The sequence below is a fragment of the Eleutherodactylus coqui genome, chromosome 1, assembly GCF_035609145.1.
Source record: "Eleutherodactylus coqui strain aEleCoq1 chromosome 1, aEleCoq1.hap1, whole genome shotgun sequence".
In the NCBI taxonomy this organism is placed as follows: Eukaryota; Metazoa; Chordata; class Amphibia; order Anura; family Eleutherodactylidae; genus Eleutherodactylus; species Eleutherodactylus coqui.
Genome location: NC_089837.1, coordinates 495,664,523 through 495,686,412, shown reverse-complemented (window position 1 = coordinate 495,686,412; position 21,890 = coordinate 495,664,523). Strand labels below are relative to the sequence as shown.

The following is a 21,890-nucleotide window of genomic DNA, read 5'->3' as shown; positions in this document are numbered from 1 at the left end:
CAGACCAGTTAACACACAAAAGTAGGGGTCCTGACTACACTGAGAAAGAATATTCATAATTCAAACACAAAGGAAGTAAAAAGCCACAATTATTCACACATGCAGTAGAGTATCTATCCTTCCTCAATTAGACATGAATGAGAAACAGCTTCTTTTTAACTTGCTTTTTTTAATCAATAAATGCAAGAATATTAAAAATAGCAATATTTCAGGCTTAATCACCCAAAGTGCAGATCATTGTCGTATCAACCAAAGCCATTAATTCCAAAACATCTGATCATCCTCACAGCAAAGTTAAAAAGGTATTCCCATTTAGGCTTCTCATAGCCAAAATGGGAAACTGCTGCCATGGATACCAACCACCCAGCTGGAGCCTGTGTAAAGAGCCGAGAACTTAGTGTAGTGCAGTTTCCGTAGCTCTCATTAAAGTGCTTTGTGGTTTCTGTAACTACCATCCACTTCAATGAGGGCCATGGAAACAGCATTTCTCTAGCCAACTGGTGGTTGGGACAGAGCGTCCAGTTTTTCCTATTTTGGCCATTAAAAGCCAAGATAGGAATACCCCTTTAAGGGAATTGGAATAAGGCTGACCACATTTCAAAGAAAGAAAATGTCCCATAAAAGCATTTGTCTAGACATTTTTTTAGATCTCAGATCCGCCTGTACTGGTTGGTTGGCTAAAGATTTCTCTCTCCTGTAAGCCTGTTTGGATGATGCCCAATTTTTTTCCATATCTAGAGCCTGTTTTTAACATGTATTCCCCACCAACTCCGAATGGTGGTCATGTGTGAAAGTAAAGAATTTATTCTCCTTTCTTAATATTTCTTATTTTCCTGATATTCTCATGGGGTATTACACCTTCGTTAAATCGTACCCTTTCATCCTCCTCCTGGATGCCAATGGTCAGTAAATTTTTCAACAAGTTTTTCGATCTGATTTGAATATTCAATATCATTACTTCATATCCTACAAACCCCGACAAACTGTCCTTTAGGGATCCCTCTTAAAGCATCGGGGAGCATGATAGCAAACATATCTTGGAAAATTGTTCGTCTGAGTGTAGAATACATGGTAGTGGACAAACCATCAGCATTATTCTTCATAACCTCAACATCCAAATAATGGATCTTCTCTGGATGCATTTCCAGAGAAAACGTAATTATGTTGTGACAGTCAATTAGACATGTCATGAACTCTATCTGCGATTCTTCACTGCCACGCTACAGGATGAAAATATCATCCACATAGCCATAATTGTATCTGTGTACAAGAAAGTAACATCTGAGGTCTGTGTTCTATGCAAATAAAAGTCAACATACATTACAAGCAGATGCAATACAGAATTGACTCCGAAAACCATTGGACACCTAGAGGGAGTTTGCAAATCCTTTAATACTTTAGGTAGGACATATAAAAAGGTCTTCTTAGGTATTGATTATTCTCTCAAAGCATCAATATTTCCACTAATACACCATCAATTTCACATTTGTTAATATGAATAGGGTCTCCTATCAACCTCCTACATACATTGCTATGAGTCAATTGATCTAAACCTTCCTTACAATATTGACTCTTACTCATGTTAACAGTCACATCACCCCTGGTCTTTTAATGTAATAGTCGCATCATCATTCTTTAAAGTGCTGACGGCCTGTTTCTCCTGTGGGGACAAAGTTTGCTTAGCGAATTTAATACTCTCTTCCGATTTACTCCTAACATCACTCAACACAACTTTTTGGAATTATTGGAAACCTCTGGGTCAAACTGGCTCTTAGACCACAAACAAAATCAAGTTTCTAAAGTCTCTGGGTGGACACAAACCCCAATCCTTTGTTGATAACTGATAATTAACTATTCATTAAAGTCCTTGATGAAATGTTAATAGTGATCTCACTTATTACTTCTTATTCTTTGATCTTGCTCCTCCTTGACTAAAACTGCCCAAACACCTTCAACAACTGTCAGGCAGGCGAACCTTTGGCCAACAGCGGTTTCCTTCGGTTACTCCTTACAGATGAACACTTGACTTGGTAAACTGCAGCAAAACAGCACTAGAGTTGGCTTATCTTCCTGGAAACGAAAAGAATGGGCGCTAAAAATGTAATGTCCCCGATTCTTCTATCCTCCAACATCATCTGTCATTTCCTAATTTGGATGACTAAACACTAATGAGTATGTGCCCTTCACCTTTTGTGTAAATAACCCTTCATTTGAAGAATCTGTATGCTACTGAATCTTTGTGTCTTCAAAAAATTGAGAACTCTTGATCTTTAAAAAAAAAAAAAAAAATTAAAAATCAACCTGTCTCCTTTTCACCGATGATACCGTATGCATTGAGAATCTTTCAGCACTATTGTAAAAGTTCTTCAGCCATCAAATTCTCTTGTCCGAAGTGTAGACATGATTAAAAAAATAATAATTGTAAACATCATGTTCAAAATTATTCAGTTTTCCTTCCAAAGTAGAGAACTTCAACTTCTCAATATTAAAGGGGTATTACCACCTCTTTTCATAGCAGAGATGAGAATCTACTGCTATAGTTACTGGCCACTACGAAAACAGCCGAGCGCGTCAGTGAAGCACTATTTGTATAGCTCCCATTGAATTGAATGGAAGCTAAGGAAACAAAGTACATTTTTCTGTAGCGCTCATTCACTTGAATAAGAACACTGCACATAGCTGTTGTGACAGGTCATTGGGAACAGGGAGCCAGGTTCTACCTTCTCGGCTCTGAAAAGCCAAGATGAGAACACCCCCTTTAAGTTCTTCTTGTACAGGACTAAACTGATCTACTGATCCCGCTTCCAACTTACTTATGGCCATTTGTGTATTAGTAATGGCAATTTGCAGGTGCTGCACAGTCAGTAACGTAAGATCAAGCGAATCTAGGACACAAGCTACTCTACGCAAGAAAGTTCAGTAAGAGAGATGATATCAATTACATTACACAATGACAGAGAGTCACTCAGGTCAGTACATTTGGAGATAAACTGGGAGAGGTGATAACATATAATTAGTATTCCACAACACACCATGGCCATTTCTAAAAATAATCATTTTTCCGGCAGTTTTCCGCCTACAAAAATAACTTCTCCAGTATTGTTTGTCCGAGATACCAAAACTGATATATACACTGAATAAACCTCCTTTGGCCTTCAGAGGTGTAGCTATTCATGGTGGTGCCCATCCACCACATAATATCTAAGGTGTGCCAAGAAAATGCTCCACCTCCTCAACCTGACAGGAAGGGTTCATCGATTCATGCTGCTTGCACCAAATTCTGATTCTCCCATCAGCACGGTACAACAGAAATCTGGATCCATCTGATCAGATGTTTTTCCACTGCTCAGTGACACAATTTTTGGACACTTTTTTTTCCCCCACTGGAGTCTCGTCTTTCTGTTTCTCTCGGACAGTAATGACACTGGAACTGGTTGCCTGCTGTTATAGCCCATCTATGTTAAGGAACAATGAGTTTTGCAGTTGGACATGTTAGTTGGAGCAGCAGCGTTGTATTCAGCTGCAATTTGCATGACTGTACACCACCTGTTTTTCAGAATCATTTTTGACATCTTCTTCTGACCCCTTTCATTGATGACTTGTTTGCGTCCACAAGATCTTCCTCGATCATGCCATTCTCTGCATATAGATAGCAGAGTAGAGGTGACAGCATACATGGTGCAGTTAAAATACTTCCTTTATTCCTCCAAACGTTAGAAAGACATATAACGTTTCGACTCGAGAGTCTTTCAAGTATAAAATCATGACACATACATGCACATTTATATAACAATCAAACATAATGAGTCCACAAATCAGAATGCAGTATCCAAACTAGGTGTCCCCACCCTCCATAGTTAGATCCACCTGGACCCGGAGTTGTCATGGCGCCCGTCCCTTTAATCTGTGTGTCCATAGCTCGCTATTGCGCATCCGTGGCATCCCGCAGTGCATAGCGTGATCACGTGATCCACATAAGGTATCGCAATGCTTTGGCTTGGATCCTTGCCTTTGCAGAAACATTCGGTGCATGATGCAGTACACTCCATAGCAACACCAATATACAAACGCTCCACCGGAGTACCGCGCATGCGCGAAACATAAACCATCCCCAAATGGTGCAAATGGATTCTTACAAGTCTTTTTGCAGCAGTTCTGGATCACTTCCTTTCTAAATAATCTGATACAGGTTTTGTATGTGTTTCTCTATTTTCTGGCTCTGGTGGGAGTGATAGTAGGTGAGACATGCTTAGTATCACCTATGGGTAATTTGTCAGGACTATTTAGCCTGGCCTTGTGCTTAGCTCAAGTGCTGTTTAATTTTCAGTCTTCCTCTGATTGTGACAGAAGTCAGAGCTTGGAGCTGGATGTCCTGTTTGCATGAGTCTTTTCAAAGCTAAAGGCCCTTTTACATGGGACGATTATCATTCTGATCATTCAAACCCCTGCGCTCACTGATCAAGTATTTATATAGAACCCAGAATCAATCTATTTTCTAATTTACTCCTAGTGTACTATCTTACTAGAATTAGGAGCATCTACCGGTCTTTAACTCGTGCCCTTTTTTCCAGTAATGTTCTGCAAAGCAGCATCAGTCCATATGAGACAGTGCCACATCAGTATGACGCTGTAGTGTCTCATCCCCTTTTATTAGAGACTATTAACGTTACTGAAAGTCTCTTTTTTGGAGAATGCAGATCTACTGTAGTGTCAGGAAATAAGAACCTCTTAGACTGGTGCTACACCCTTATGACAGACAATAAGCATTTTTGAGGGCTGTATACTGAATCTTTCCATGGGTGACGTGATAATCACCTTCAGTATTTGAGAACCTCAGTATATTGTCATCTAAGGACCCCTCGCTAGTGAAGGTGGGGCCTTACATTATTACATTGGACTACAACCTCCCTGTTCTATTGATCTTACAATTAGTGTATATGCAGGCAGGACACATGGAAAGTATGCTTGGTGTCTGAAAGTTTTATTCGTCACATTGGTGTTTATTTCTGTAGAATTCAGACACCATTGGCGTTCTTTATATTTACATTTCGTGTTTAAGCCCTATATATATTATAGAATTATTGTATTAATAAAGGTTAAGTTTTAGGAGTCTACTCAGTGAATGACTACTACCACTACTGGAACCACATTGGTCTTCACTTTCCATCTCCTCTATAGTTCTTCTTTCCCTTACGCCCATGACAGTACCAGTAAAAGACTGCCTCTCATCCAAACAGAAACTAGAAACCTCCCAGATCGCTTTAGGCAGGCACACTCTTCACCTCCTCAGTTTCTGTCCATAAAACAGGTTGGAGGAGGTAGCTGCTGCTTGGCTGCCTCTACTTTTTCAAGGATTCTTTCAGATCTCTGTATTTGGGCTTTTAGTCGGTGACCTCTGATTTTGACAGGTGATCTTCAGTGGAATGACAATAGACGAAGGCTTTTTTTCCTCACCACATATCTTCAGTAAGGTATCTATGGTAAAAGTAAATCTAAGGTAAGACTGTTCTGATGATCGCATAAGATGACAAATAGATTGAGGTCACAATTTATCTCCGATGGGGAATTTTTATATAAGAATCTTTCTTCCTGAAGTTGCATCCTTATGTGGAGTAGTGATAGGATGTTTTTATACTTTGGAACATTTATTTTTGATAAGCTACATGGATCCTCCTAACTTTAAAATCAAGTACTCAAGGTAGAATTGTGGTGTGGATTCATCCTAAGTACAATATATTGGTATAAATAGTGTGTTCCTTTTTGGCAATCATACTTCCTAAGAAGAGTATCATAGTCTAGTTGGCTCTAATAGAGAAACCAGTGCAGTGGGGACAAGTTGGATCTAGGGGGCTAAAAAGCCGTAATTTATAAGATCTATTTGGTTGGCAGTTTTAGTCATCAGAAGAGAATGCCGATACTTCAAGGCTACAAGTCAGTTTTGGAGTTTCACTGGTACTTTATTGGTGGATTCTCCAATTCAATGGTTTATTAGCCATCGGTAGAATATTATTTCAGACAGCACCACTAGTTTTCCCTCTACTGCAGTATTTGAGTTTATCTTTATATAAAAAATGTATTCATTTTTAAGTGTAAATAAAAAGGGATAGGTTCAATTAGTCCATGAATCTTGATACGGAACTGAGGAGGTGAAGAGTGTGCCTGCTTTAAAGAGATCTGGGAGGTTCCTGTTTCCTGTCTGGATGGGAGGTGGTCTCTCACTGGTGCTGTCATGGGCTCATGGAAAAATGATGACCGATAAGTAAACGTATGTTTCAGGCCCTGGTACTTCTCCAGCTTCTCATCGTAGTTCTTCCTGATGTTGCTTAGTACCGCTATATCTATAACCTCTGCTGTCTTCTGTTCTTAGTCAATCACCACAATGTCTGGTTGGTTGGCAAGTATCTGTATGTCCATCTGTATCTGGAAGTCCCACAGCATCTTAGCTCTGTTATTCTCCACAACTTTCTGTGCAGTCTCCCATCTGGATTTAGGAGGATTAAGCCCATATGTTGCGCAGATGTCCCTGTACATAATGCCCTCTACTAGGTTGTGCCATTCAGCATATGCTATTCCTGCTTGCATCTTGCCATTTAGTGTTGGACTGTCTCTGAGACCTCTCAGCACCTTGGATTCTGTCTAGTATGGTAGATTTCTGTATTTATGGATCTAGTACTTAGTGCCTTTTCTATTGCTACTATAATCAGTGCCTCAGTGCTGTCTTTGAGTCCTGCCTTCTCCAGCCACTCGTAGGACTTCCCAATGTCAGCCACTTTAGCTGTCAATGGTATGTCCTAGCAGGGGCTTATCTTGCCACAGTCCTGCTTCCATTTGTTCTTCCTTCTATGTCTGCTGCTGCAGCCTCAGGCATTCTCTTAGCAGTTCATCTTTGGATACCCTCTTATTTGTGTACTCCTGGATGCTCTGAGTTGTATTTAGGAAGGTGGCTTTGAACACCATCTGAGCTCGTCCCCCCTCTTTAAGCTTGGTGTACAGTCTCTGGGTATGGCATGAATAATGACCAGGACCAATAAAATCAGTATAACAAACTTTTATTAAAACAAAAAACTTTTATTAAGAAAACATTTGAGCAATTTACAGAATCTAATAAATTGCAGCCCTGACAAAGCCTATTCGCTACTTACATAAGATGTAGGCTGACACACACCAAACAAAACAAAAAGTTGTGTACTATGAAAATGACAAAACAAACTAAAATCCCAATGTAACATGTAACAGCATTTCTACATTCCAGGGAGTTAGGATGAATCATGTATTGGGTCTCCGCAAACAACCTCCATTATATTTAACATTTCTCGCAGCAGATCTGCAGGAATACGATGTGTGTTTATTGAACGCTTATTCAGGAAATAATAGCTGGAACGCAGGACTCTGCTTCCATAGAAAAACATATTGCTTGCATCTGACTCATTATTGCTTTTATATTTACAATACCCAGGGCTAAGTAAATGGGGCGGAATAAATGCTTGTTTAAAATGTACCAATCATGCCAAGGCTGGCCATCATGTTGTGCATCGATTACTGGTAGATTACTAAAGCTAACAAATCCACAGAATAGCAGATTCCATTATGTACATATAATTGGGGGGAAGTACTAACTTTAAGCTTTGGTCAAACAAATGTATCATCAGTGTCACGTCCATGCAGGGTCAGTATCTGGTCTTAGGTATCCATATAAGAGCTCTCACCTCTCCAATGGCATCCATGGAAGTTACAGTACAGTACATGAGGGGCCTTACAGGCTTCCATAGCACTCATTCACTGCAATAGTGAAGCTGCACTCTGTATTGTGCTGGTGGAGTCACTGTGTACATACATTACTTATCCTGTACTGATCCTGAGTTACATCCCGTATTATACTCCAGAGCTGCACTCACTATTCTGCTGGTGGAGTCACTGTGTACATACATTACTTATCCTGTACTGATCCTGAGCTACATCCTGTATTATAATCCAGAGCTGCACTCACTATTCTGCTTGTGGAGTCACTGTGTACATACAATACTTATCCTGTACTGATCCTGAGTTACATCCTGTATTATATTCCAGAGCTGCACTCACTATTCTGCTTGCGGAGTAACTGTGTACATACATTACTTATCCTGTACTGATCCTGAGTTACATCCTGTATTATACTCCAGAGCTGCACTCACTATTCTGCTGGTGTAGTCACTGTGTACATACATTACTGATCCTGAGTTACACCTTGTATTATACTCCAGAGCTGCACTCACTATTCTGCTGGTGGAGTCACTGTGTACATACATTACTTATCCTGTACTGCTCCTGAGTTACAGCCTGTATTATACTCCAGAGCTGCACTCACTATTCTGCTGGTGGAGTCACTGTGTACATACATTACTTATCCTGTACTGATCCTGAGTTACATCCAGTATTATACTCCAGAGCTGCACTCACTATTCTGATGGTGGAGTCATGTAACTCAGGATCAGTGCATTTAAGTAATGTATGCACAAAGTGACTCCACCAGCAGAACAGTGAGTGCAGCTCTGGAGTATAATACAGGATGTAACTCAGGATCAGTATAGGATAAATAATGTATGTACTCAGTGACTCCACCAGCAGAATAGTGAGGGCAGCTCTGGAGTATAATACAAGATATAACATAGGATCAGTACAAGATAAGTAATGGTATATACACAGTGACTCCACCAGCAGAAAAGTGAATGCAGCTCTGGAGTATAATATAGGAACTCAGGATCTGTGTGGATTTTATAACAAATGTACACGACTCCACCAGCAGAATAGTGAGTGCAGCTCTGGAGTATAATACAGGATGTAACTCAGGATCAGTACAGGATAAGTAATGTATGTACACAGTGACTCCACCAGCAGAATAGTGAGTGCAGCTCTGCAGTATAATACAGGATGTAACTCAGGATCAGTACAGGATATGTAATGTATGTACAGAGTGACTCCACCAGCAGAATAGTGAGTGCAGCTCTGGAGTATAATACAGGATGTAACTCAGGATCAGTATAGGATAAATAATGTATGTACTCAGTGACTCCACCAGCAGAATAGTGAGGGCAGCTCTGGAGTATAATACAAGATATAACATAGGATCAGTACAAGATAAGTAATGGTATATACACAGTGACTCCACCAGCAGAATAGTGAGTGCAGCTCTGGAGTATAATACAGGATGTAACTCAGGATCAGTACAGGATAAGTAATGTATGTACACAGTGACTCCACCAGCACAATAGTGAGTGCAGCTCTGGAGTATATTACAGGACGTAACTCAGGATCCGTACAAGATAAGTAATTATATATATATATATATATATATATATATACACATACATACACACACGCACGCGCGCACACACACACACACACACACGCTGGTGACTCCACCAGCAGAATAGTGAGTGCAGCTCTGGAGTATAATACAGGATGTAACTCAGGATCAGTACAGGATAAGTAATGTATGTACACAGTGACTCCACCAGCACAATAGTGAGTGCAGCTCTGGAGTATATTACAGGACGTAACTCAGGATCCGTACAAGATAAGTAATTATATATATATATATATATATATATACATACATACACACACGCACGCGCGCACACACACACACGCTGGTGACTCCACCAGCAGAATAGTGAGTGCAGCTCTGGAGTATAATACAGGATGTAACTCAGGATCAGTACAGGATAAGTAATGTAATGTATGTACATAATGACTCCACCAAAGAAAACGCCCACATCCTATGCAGAAAAGTGCAGGTACAATCAGAATTCTTTGGGTTCGCACTCAGCAGCCATCCACAAGCTGGCATTTCTTTGCTACAGTAAACTGTATAAGAATGCCAATGACCTCTGTGGTGTTTACATGCAAGTTAATAAGGGTATGTGTTAATCAGCCATCATTTTGTAGCTGGATGCTGAGTGGCAGAAGAGTTTTAAACATTCTTGCGTATGTGGAGTTTACCCTTAAGTAATGGCAAGGTGAATGCATAGAAGTAGCTATCATCATGGTGGCATGTTGTACAGTATAATTTAGGGCGTGGGATATACGATGCACACCCCGTAAACCGGTCTAACATTAGAGGAGTTCTATGAAGACGTGACTGCAAAGCTCATGGCACCTGAGTGAGAAGACATTCTGTGCCATTCTTAATGTATTGTCTTTGGTTGGAGGAGTCACCGGTGATGTGGAAATCAATGGGAATAATGTTAAAAGCGGTAGTCACATCTTGTTGGGAACAGTCATAACATTCTTACTGGTGCACATGCGACCTCTGGAACCCACAAAAATCTGCAGAAGGAATGGGTAGGGTTAGGCCGCCTGCACACAAACAGGTCAGATACCCCATGGAGGAGTCTGTAGCGGAATCCGGCCCTATGTCCAGCCAGCAACCGCGCGTACCTGTCTTCTTTCTTCTTCATCTACACTGTGGATGGACCCGGCGTCTCGCCGTCGGACATGCACAGTACAGAATTTTTTTCAAATCTTTTATTCCCCCATGCAGTCGCTAGGCGATGACGCAAAATCTGCGACCTTTCAGCAATGTCAACTGCGGATGGGCTATGGGTCGGACAGCTATCCATTGACTTCAATATGCTATGAATCGTATTTGCTGCGGAACCGCGGTGCAGACGCCGACCACGGATTCCACAATGCAAATCTGCTCGTGTGCAGCCGGCCTTAATGAGACATGGTAGAAAAAATAAACAACAATGCTAAAACAGCATCTCTCTTACTGCAGGACCCACCATGTTCAGGTTTCACGCGGACAGCCGATTGATCTGAATTGGAAATTGTGTAATACCTCAATTAGCCTGCAGAGGCACTATAGAGGGAATCAAACACCTGTCAGTTTTCCTTCTGGTTTCAAATGATCATTGGGAATAGCAGCAAACCAACCTATGATCGGCGTATTTTCAGGGGGGCAGTTCTAACAAAAAGGTAATCAGACAAAACATCGAATGAAGAACCTCTACGGCTTTTGTCAGTGTTTCTTACTGCGAAGTACCTGCCTTCGAGTTGCTTCAAGTCTACATCATGGTCAACTAGTAGTTTTAAAGCTGTTGTCAATCTTAACTATTGTCAATTATGGGTTCTTTAGCTGCATATTAGTCTTGGCTGTTGTCAACTATCAGCTGTACAGATATTAGTATGGGCTGTTGAGCCATTTCTACAGGCAGCTTCTCTGCACTCACAGGCTGCAGGCTGACAGAACTACATACACTGATATGTATCTGCACAATCCTTGCCTCTCCTGCTGTTAGAGCATGTGGGTATGTGTGTGTACACATATTAAAGTGCGTTTACCAACCATTTGGCCATCATGCAACTGAATGCCTGAATCATCCTGGGAGAGCGGAGGCGTGGGTATACCGATACTGCATCCCTGCTGATTGGACCAGAAACAGTGCAATGCAGCATGGAAAGTAAGGGCAAGGAAATCAGGACAGTGAACTACTGGCAGAATGCTAGGCTTGCTATATGCCCCCTCTCTGAAAGTCGATTACGAACAGCAGAAAAATGGGGAAGACCACCCAAACACCAGAACTTACAGACGTGAAACAGGGTGCAAACAGCAGCAAATGAGCAGGTAAGAAGCCATGACGGCCTCTCCCTGCTCACATCATGTACAGTGAGAGTGTTTGTATATAGGGAGAGAGCTGTTACTATGCATGATGTATGTTCATTCTGAAATTCCAAAGCACTTCAGAATCAATCATACATGGGGTGCAATGTACATACCTGTCTCAGGTTCATGCTTTTCATGGTTCGGGCAGCATGACCCTAGTGACAGGTTCCCTTTAAGATAATTTGTTACAGCATGTTATCACAGTTAAGCTTTGCTATATCTGTACAATCAGTCTTGGTTGTTGATAACTACCGGTTCTTCAGCTGTCCCGAGTCTTGGTCATTGTCAGCAGTTCTACAGCTGTTATTAGGCTACATGGTTGTCAACTATCAGTTTGTCAGCAGCTGTCAGTCGTGGTTATTGTCAGCTATCAGTTCTGCAGCGATTGAACATCTTTAGCAGCATCTTCTAGATACATTGTCTCCTGACGATGGAAGACAAAGAATGCTGAAAATATAATTTGAACAGAAGCTGTAGAGTATCGGGTTGTGCGGTACACATTCAAGAGTCATAAAGGAATAAGGCACAGCAGGAATATGAAAAACATATCAAGATTTATCATTGAAAACCGATTATAGACTAATTCTATGAACAGTTCGCTACAGCTTAGTACAGCAGAGAAGACCGTACTAACAGGCTGTGGGTAGGAGATGACTTGGGCTTAAGATCAATACCTGTCAAGGCAACAAAACCTTCATAATAATAGTGCATACTGGAGTGAAAACTGTTTAGAAAATGACTGGATACTTCTCGGATGCCTCTTGTTATTGTATGAAAGCCTTAATGGGGCTAATAACATCTACCGTCGATTTCTTCTAGACGATGCAGTGTTCTTGAAAGGATCAAACTCATCCTGGAATGAAGAAGGAATAAAAGGAAACATTATAATCCAAGTTTTCAGAATGCAGAGTTACGGCTTGCCTCCAAATCATAAATCTATACCAGATTTGCAGAAGAGTTATCAATCCCCTTAATTTTAGGCCTTAATGACCAATCAAATTTTTTGTTTTTTTATTAAATTTTTGACCATTTTTATTAAAGTTTTTGTTTTGATTTTTATTTTTTGCCTTTCTAGGGGACTTGAATTTCATTAGGAAGAATCTGTTCCTTTAATACACCGCAATACATCAGTACTGCAGGATATTATATTCGCCTGAGACCCTGACTGGGTCTCATAGGCCACTGTAGTTGGCAGTCCTGAAGGGCATTTTCAAGATTTCCATAGCAACCCATTGGCACAGCATGAAGAGGGTTAAACAGCTGGGATCAGAGGTTTCTCTGCTCCCAGCACATAGAGCTGGAGCCCGGCTGTCAGATATGTGACCCGTGCCCCAAGGGCACGGGAGACATGTGCCAGCCTTATTCCGATGCGCCGTAAAAGGGGGCATGCATCAGAATAAGGCCCCTTAGTGACCTACATAATGCCTTTTTACAGCGGTGACAAACAGGTTATGGTTTCTGTACCCCAATGCAAAATCTTTACCATCTCCACATGATTTACAGATGATATGCATGAATATTGCATATCATCTGTAGTATTGATCTCCACATATGGGGCAAAGAGAGATTTTAGGACCAAGTGTGACTGCAAGCTCTACACCCCCTGCATATTAGTAAATGTATTACACATATGTATATGCAGAAGAGAACTTTGATGTCCAGGGCCTCTCCTGAAGGGCCTCGTGTGGCGCAGAGTGTTAAGGCAGAAGAAATACAGTCCTAAGCTCTCTCTCACAGCCTGAAGTTCAATCCCCACTTGGTTCAGGTAGCCGGTTCAAGGTCGACTCAGTCTCCCATCCCTCCGAGGTCGGTAACATGAGTACCCAATAAGAGATGACTGGGGAAGGCAATGGCAAACCACCCCGCAAAAACAGTCTGTCAAGAAAACGTCACGATGTGACGTCACCCGCGAAGTCAATCATGACTTGGTGCTTGTACCTACTTACCAGCTGCTATGCTAATCCATTAAGTGGGACATCTACCCACACTGTGCAGCTCAAGAACATTTGAAGAAGAGTTTCTGATTAGCTATCCTCTTCTTAAATATTACTGCCCTTCGCAGTGTCTTGCTAGTAAGCTATAGGCATTTAAATTCCAGTATTATTTGTCTGCTAGTATCTTGTTCATGGCTTGGCCTTGTGATTCTTTGTATGTTTCTAGTGTTTTGTTTTAGCCTAGCTTTTCACTCATCAGAACAGCTTGCTCCTGTGGGCATTTCAGGTCCAGCGCTTGCTCTTAGCCTTGTAACTTCTTTATTTTCCCTGTTTGCACCTACCTGAGTTTGGTTTTCTTGTCTCTGGGTTCTAGTGCTCTGCCATTGTTTGTCATAGTCAGGGTTTCAGTTAGGGCTGCTACTACTGTGTTTCCCAAAAAATAAGACACTGTCTTATATTAATTTTTGCCCCCAAAGAAGCACAGTGTCTTATTTTCGGGAGGGGGGGCTTACACACACCTGGTCAGTGGCGTCCCGATGCCTTGCGATGGTCTACTGCGGCACGGGGCAAACCGCAGTGTCCTCACTGTCTGCCATCTCAGCTTCTTCTGGTGACAGGGCTTTGAATACCCCACCTCCAGCAAAGCGAGCGCTGTGACTGGCTAATCGATTGCTAGCAGCCAATCACAGCCTGCGCTCGATGAGCCAATCACAGCCATTCAGTTACGTCATTCACAGAATGGCTGTGATTGGTTGCTGGCACTTGATTAGCCAATCACAGTGCTTGCTTTGCTGGAGGCAGGGTATTTAAAGCCTCATCACCAGACAGAAGCTGAGATGGTAGACGAGGAGGACACTGTAGTTTGCCGTAGGAGACCATCGGGACACCGTGGACCAGGTGAGTATTGATTTTTTTTTGTATGTAGGTTAGCTAGGTCTTATTTTCGGGGGAGGCTTTATATTTCAAGCCTCCCAAGAAAGCCAGGGTAGGTCTTATTATCGGGGAATGACCTATTTTTGGGGAAACGCGGTATGGATATCTTTGGATTACTCAGGGATAGGGGTGGCTGATGTTAGGGTCAGTGTCAGAAACAGATTAGGAAAAGACTCAAGACACTTTTACGCGGCCCGATTATCTGGCACGGACGTGGTCTCAAATGTCCACTCATCTGGCCGTGTAAAAAGGACAATGATCAGTTGAAAAATAAGCATGCATCAGTAATTCTTGGCCCACATAAAAAAATGTAAATATGTGCTAATCTATATATTTTGTCAACTGGTGCTCATTACATCGGGCTGAGAATCAGCCTGTGTAAAAGGACCTTTATAAAGAGCCAGCATTAGGGTTACATATTGTCAAGTTGGTATTTCTCTTCTAACCATCTTTTTCATTATCTGTTTGTGATATCATCTGGTAAAATCAGAACCTTGTTCCTGTCATCAACTGAGGAGTTCTTATTCCTAGTAATCTTGATACGCGCTTTACATATTTGTTCATTCAGCTGATTGTGGCTGTATCACAATCTGCCGTCAATTAATATGCTGGGGTTCAATAGCCAAAAAGTGACAAGGGCGCTCCTAATGACCGAGTGACATTGCCAACAATGACATGAATGGACCTTGGACACATGGCAGAAGGTCATCTGCAGTGATAATCTCAATTCCTGCTGAACCGTATGGATGGCTGAGTCTACGTCTGGCATAAGCAGAATGAAGCCGTACCCCATGGGTGCACCATTAGGGTTCAACAGGCAGGTGGTGGCGGTGTCATAGTCTGGAGAGTGTTTTCTTGGCATCGCCTAGGACCTTTGGTTATCATACCACAATCATTGAATGGTGAACCATACAGATACTGCTTAGCAGTTAGCATCCATAGGACTTCCTAAGTACAATCCTTCAACAAGGCAATGCCGCTGTGTCGTCAAGGTCGAATCACTAGGGAGTGGTTGGAGGAACACAACAATGAATTCTCAACACTGCTTGGGTCCTCAAACTCATCAGACTGTAACCCCATTGAACATGTTTGGGATATGCTAGAAAGGCCTACGAGATCTGCTCCCACTCATCTGCAAAATGTACAAATAATGGAGCTGTTTCAGTGGACATTCGTCAAGTTTAGTATGGAGGAAGTTAGTCACTTAGTGGAATCTGTTCCCCAGCATCTGAAAGCCAGGACTGCTCAAAAAGGTGGACCAACTCATTTTTAAACAGGTTTTCCTAATTCAATAATTGTTCAGTATATATGAGTCTGACATTTTATTACGCAGATGGCCCCTCGTTTGATATTATATTATCGGGAACTAAAGTTTTGAAAAAGTTTTCTGCCCTAAAAATGTGCAGCACAAAAAGAATACCTTAAGAAACCCAGATAACACTGCCATTTAATTCCCAAACCATATCATCGTGCAATACTAGATAACAAGGGATGGTTTAAGTTTGCTCCCAAAATTCCTGTCCTCAAAGAGACTCTTAGGAAACAGGGACAATGCCACGTCCTTAAAATGGGCTTGCACATTTCAATTCTGCATTTTTTATCTTACAGCTACAGTAAGCCCAATATCTGTACAGAGTGATGAAGGTGCGGAGGGAAAAAATGGTTGACAATGAATACCCCATAGGGGGTGTGATGCTGCGACGAGCAGGGATTAGATTTAGGCTAGTATATTAAAGAGGTTGCTGCCAACCTAGATTATGCCATACTATCAGTAGTGGGTGTGGTAGTTTGATGAAGAAGCAAAAACCATTGCGTAGTGCAAATGAATAAAAGATTTAAAGACAGGTTAAATTAGCCTGAATTCTCTTAAATTTAGTAGAAATGCAGATAAAAAAGATGCGTTTCAAGGCGCAAACCTCTTCCTCAGAATATGCTGGAGGGAACACAACTATGGCGGATAAAAGGAATTAGCTGTGTGACCAGTTACATAGGAGAAGTCATTTTTGGCTCGATTTATAACCAAATAAAAGAGAAGTACGACTGACTTATCTTGTTATCGAATCCTCAATTTACATCGCATTTGAATCTCACGTTTGCATCGCACACCAGTTTTTGCTTCTTCATCAAGTCTAATACGCTCACTGGGAAGAACATAGTTTCTCCTTAGGGAGAACACCTAGAAGGTGTGAGGAGACTTCTAAGGCCACGCAGGCTTTTCTGGGAAATGTATGTAAATAGGAAAATGGGTCTATGCCTCTACAATGCCACCCAGCCAAGATAGCAACCTATTAAACAGGTAGCGCCATCCAGCCAAGACAGAAACCTATTGAAGAGGCAGCGCACCAAGCCAAGACAGCAACCTATTGAACAGGTAGCGTCACCCTGACAAGACAGCAACCTACTGAACAGGCAGTGCCACTCAGCCAAGACAGCAACCTATTGAACAGGTAGCACAACCCAGCCAAGACAGCAACCTATTGAACAGGCAGTGCCACCCAGCCAGGACAGCAACCTATTGAACAGGTAGCACAACCCAGCCAAGACAGCAACCTATTGAATAGGCAGCGCTACCCTGCCAGGACAGCAACCTATTGAATAGGCAGCGCCACCCAGCCAAGACAGCAACCTATTGAACAGGCAGCGCCACCCAGCCAAGACAGCAACCTATCGAACAGGCAGCGCCACCCAGCCAAGACAGCAACCTATCGAACAGGCAGCTCCACCCAGCCAAGACAGCAACCTATTGAACAGGCAGCGCCACCCAGCCAAGACAGCAACCTATCGAACAGGCAGCTCCACCCAGCCAAGACAGCAACCTATTGAACAGGCAGCTCCACCCAGCCAAGACAGCAACCCTTTTGAACATTGATGAAGGACAAAAACCATGAAGCAGTCTGTCCGTATCTTTCCCTCTGGCTTTAGCTCATATTCCTAGTCATTGTTACAAAGCTTGTTACATTGACTTGCAGAAATGCTGCCCTCTAATTGGTGGCGCTGTAAAGGTATTGTTCCTATTTGCAATTTGGCCACCTTCACAAGATCCTTGGTAAAAGCACACTTGTAATTAAGGACATGACTTTAAAGGGTTACATAGAGCAGACATGACACAGTGATAGAAGTAACACTATGAATTTAAAGCTCTATGACTCGGGGTCACTGAAGCTGTAAATGACTTTAAAATATAAGAAATTAAATTTGGCTCCCTCAAGCTGTGGTTACGAGTGTGTCTGATATCCATCATGGATTGCTGAGTCTAAACCTACGTCACACAAACAAAATCTACGTGACATGAGTACATAATGATGCATGTTAATAGCTGGCACTCCTCAACAGGTCATTGTGTCCAGGGCAAACTGGGATTCTTAGTTCTTCACCTGCGTACTAAGTAGCGACTAACAGCATTCATGTCGCCTTTTTAGAGTATTATGTATTTTTTAAGAATACTGAATGCCCACTTTATTAGAGGCCCCCATCTTGCAGCGCGTTGTGTGGTGGCAACCCCAATATATAAATCTTTATGTATTGGGGTTTGGTGGGCCTTACGGGGAAATTTGTCAATTCAAATGCTTTAATTCTGTTTTGATTCAACTATAGAAGTGTACGTACAATTATGCAATACTTATATTAGGCAATGCTTATATGAAATATCTGTTTTTCATAACTCTGCTGACAAAGATGGAATTTAGCACGCAACCAAGATATATAAATATCTGTTTGACCAGCTGCATGTGTGATTAAGGGAACTAGAAATTAGACAATTAACCGCATCTGAGACAAACTACCGTTTTCAAGTTACCGCAGAAGTTCCCCCAGCGATTTTACTGGAAACAGACGCAAATAACATGGGCGGTCTATGCTATTACTAACTCATGATGTAACAGCCAATTATATCGAAGGAACCACACGTGGGCCTAAGACAACCCAGTCATTTCATCCACCACCTGATGGCCAATCACAGATGACCGGAGGATGGAAGAATTGCAAGATGCTTATCCAATAATTAAACAGTACGTTGTATCTATGTAATCTTTTGACCTGCCCAGATGTTAAACTCTTAAAAGAGGCTACACGCCCAACATTAAAGTTAGAATTGAGGAAGCTATACATGCTGAACCTTGTGTCAGTGTGAAAACTTCTTATGCGCATTATCAATTCAGAGTTAATATGGAAGGGTGTAAACATTCCAAATTGAGTAAGCCGTGGTTCCACAAAGGAATGCCACGACAGCTGGACCTGGGTGATGAAATCGCTCTGCAGGAATATCGGCCCCTGTGGACAGGAAGCTTCTTGCAGTTGCTGCGAATTATATGAAGGTGCTGACATGCTCTAACCAGCTGACAGGAAGGGGTCATTCTCCTTGTGCCAAATTTTGACCCTCCCATCAGCACGGTGCAAAAGAATTCTGAATTCATCTGACCAGGAGATGCTTTTCTGCTGCTCAGGGATCCGATATTTTTGTGCTCTTTTGCCCCCCTTTCTGTTTCTCTTAGATACAATGGCGGTGGAGCTGGTTGTCTGCTGTAATAACCCATCCGTCCTAACGAATGGTCAGCTGTGTATTCAGGTACGTTAGTTGGAGCACCAGTGTTGTATTCGTCTGCAGTTTGCTCGACTGTGCACCCCCTGCTCACCGCCACCTCTGACCCCTTTGGGGGATGAGTTGATTAGGTCTACAGGAGCCCCTTTTGGTTTTCTCATTTAAACGTGAATTTACACTGAAACTAATTCAACGAAAATTTGGTCATGGGTCTGATTTTCATACACGGAAGCTCCAACCATGAAAGGGCTGGGAGGGGGGCATTTCTAATAATGTGTCCATTCAGTCTACAATCAGTTGCAATGACTGGGGACTGTTGAACAACAACACACAAATGACTAATTGATCTCCGCAGCTTAGGGTTCATTGTGATGAGGTGGTCATGATGCACCAACCAGTATTTCTTTTTGCCTAGAAAACGGTACAAAAACCGATATTGCTGCCTCCTTGTCTCCTCCTTCAGGTGATGCTGGAGGTACTCTCATCCTGTAGACACAGGCAGTACTGCCGGCGGTGAAATATGTAGGCACAGATAAAACAGTCTCTCTATAAATTCTGTAAGAATAGGTAGAACTTGTTCCCACTCTTTTCCTGTAAATCCCGCATAAACACATAGCACTGCCTTCCTGTAAAAGTTGTAGGCACAAACAGAACTACCTCCCGTCTCACCCAGTTCAGTTGTGGCCAAAAGTTTTGAGACTGACACAAATTTTGGTTTTCAGAATGTTTGCTGCTCCAGTTTTTAGGGTGGTGATTTGCATTAACTGTAAATTGTTGCATTACCGGCGAGGACATTGCTGCTTATAAGGCTCTAATCATATATAGGATCGTCAAGAACCTCAAGGAGAGACGCTCAATGGCTGTGAAAAAGGCCTCAGGGAGCCTAAGAAAGTCCAGTAAGTCCCAGGACCGTCTCCTATAGAGGGTTCAGCACCAGTGCGGAGCTGAGGAGGGGCAGCAGGCGGGAGTTGGTACGTCCAAACGCACAGTAGGACGAAGGCTTTTGGAGGCCGACCGGGTGTCAAGAGAGCAAAGAATCCACTTCTCTCCAAGGCAAACAACAAGGACAGACTGACATTGTGCAGGAAGTACAGGGACTACAGAGGACTGGGGGGAGGGGGGCGGGGGAGTTATTTTCTCTAATAAAGCCCTCTTCATAATTTTTGGAACATCTGGAAGAATGATTACCCGGAGAAGAAAAGGTGAGCGCCACTGTGAGTCCTGTGTCACGCCAACAGTAAAACATCCTGAGACCATTCATGTGTAGGGCCGCTCTTCATTCAAGGGAGCGGGTGCACTCACAAATTTTGCCTAAGAACGCGGCCATGAATAAAAAATGGTAGCTAAACCTCCTCCAAGACCAACTCCTTCCGAACACTCAGGGGCAACTCGGTGATGAACAATGCTTTTTCCAGCATGATGGAGCTCCATGGCACTAGGCAAAAGTGATAACTAGGGGGCTTGGTGAACAGAACATTGACATTTTGGGTCGATGGCCAGGAAACTCTCCAGATCGCCATGCCATTGAGAACCTATAGTCAATTCTTTAAAAAATAGGTGGACAGACAAAACCACAGAGATTGTGATAAACTTCAAAAGCTGATGAGGCAAGAATGCATTGCCATCAGTCTGGATTTGGTCCAGAAGCAGATATCCAGCACGCCAGGGAGAAAAATAGGACATGTTGTGTTTCCTCTTACGTGAATGATCAGTCCACAACACCCCCCCCCCTCCTCATCTGAACAGACCAATGCAAATCAATGGTGGTGTATGCTGTCCATTTTACTTCTGTAAAAATACGGACAAAATACGCCTCCTGTAAAAGAGCCCCTTACTCACGTAGGCACAGCCAGTACTGCCTCCCTGTCTCTCTCCCTAAATGATGCACCCTAGGCACTTACAGTACTGTTTACCAGTTCCTCCTGATGCAGTAAATGATTCAAGCAATACTAAGAACCACATACAATGGACAACATGTGATGACTCTGGACAGAGCTGACTGCAAATGGGGGGGAAATAGGCAAGTATCGCCCAGTAAGTATAGAGTATGTTACTTTTAAGCTTACTGACATTCCCGTAAACCCTTGAAAATGGCAAATGATTGTTCATAGAAGATAAGCGTCTAGCAGAAGACCAAGCTACATGTAATAGTCGAGGAGTTTATGTACTTTAACTATTTGTGTTTTACAATACATATACTTTTTATTACATATAGTACTGTCCCCAATGGACAAAAACAGTGTTCTCAGTATACGGCCCCCCCTACGAATGTAACTACAATAACTACTATAGTTCTCTCCCCATGTAAGTATGAGAATGTGTGCCAGAACTTTCCAAATTGCCTGAACTCATGAATATTCTTCCCACTATTATTTATTATCTTCTTTATGTTCGCTTTATGACTTTCTGGAGAAGTGATAAGTGTTTTGTTAATTTCCACTTCTAAACTGTTTATTGCTAATAATTGCTGACAATAGCAGGCAGCCGGGTAAGATAAGGCTTATTTTTCTTCTGGGCTTTTATTGCAAAACTAATTTTAATGCAAAATTCTTCATTTTTTGTTGTCAGATGTCTAATATGAGAAAAGAAAAGCATTCAAATTAATGAAAAAGGGGAAAAGCAGAGGAAATTAAATACCATAATACAGCTCTGAGTACACTTCTAAAAACATGTGTTTTGTATGTATCTATGCGTGCATCTTTTGTATGTGTGTATATATATATATATATATATATATATATATATATATATATATATATATATATATATATATATATATATATATATATAGGGCTTTTATCTATCTAAACCCTGACCTCTGGTTCCAAAGACGGATCTGCAA

The 21,890-nt window shown here is 42.0% G+C and overlaps 1 protein-coding gene across 1 annotated transcript in view; it reads right to left on the bottom strand.

Moving 5' to 3' along the window:
• Positions 1–12,179: 12,179 nt before the first annotated feature.
• Positions 12,180–21,890, bottom strand: part of MRE11 (MRE11 homolog, double strand break repair nuclease) — a 192,190-nt gene continuing 182,479 nt past the window's right edge. The window contains exon 20 of the mRNA XM_066586845.1: positions 12,180–12,497. Within this exon, the coding sequence (XP_066442942.1) occupies positions 12,444–12,497 (54 nt within the window). The 3' untranslated portion in view covers positions 12,180–12,443. The remainder of the gene's footprint in view (positions 12,498–21,890) is intronic.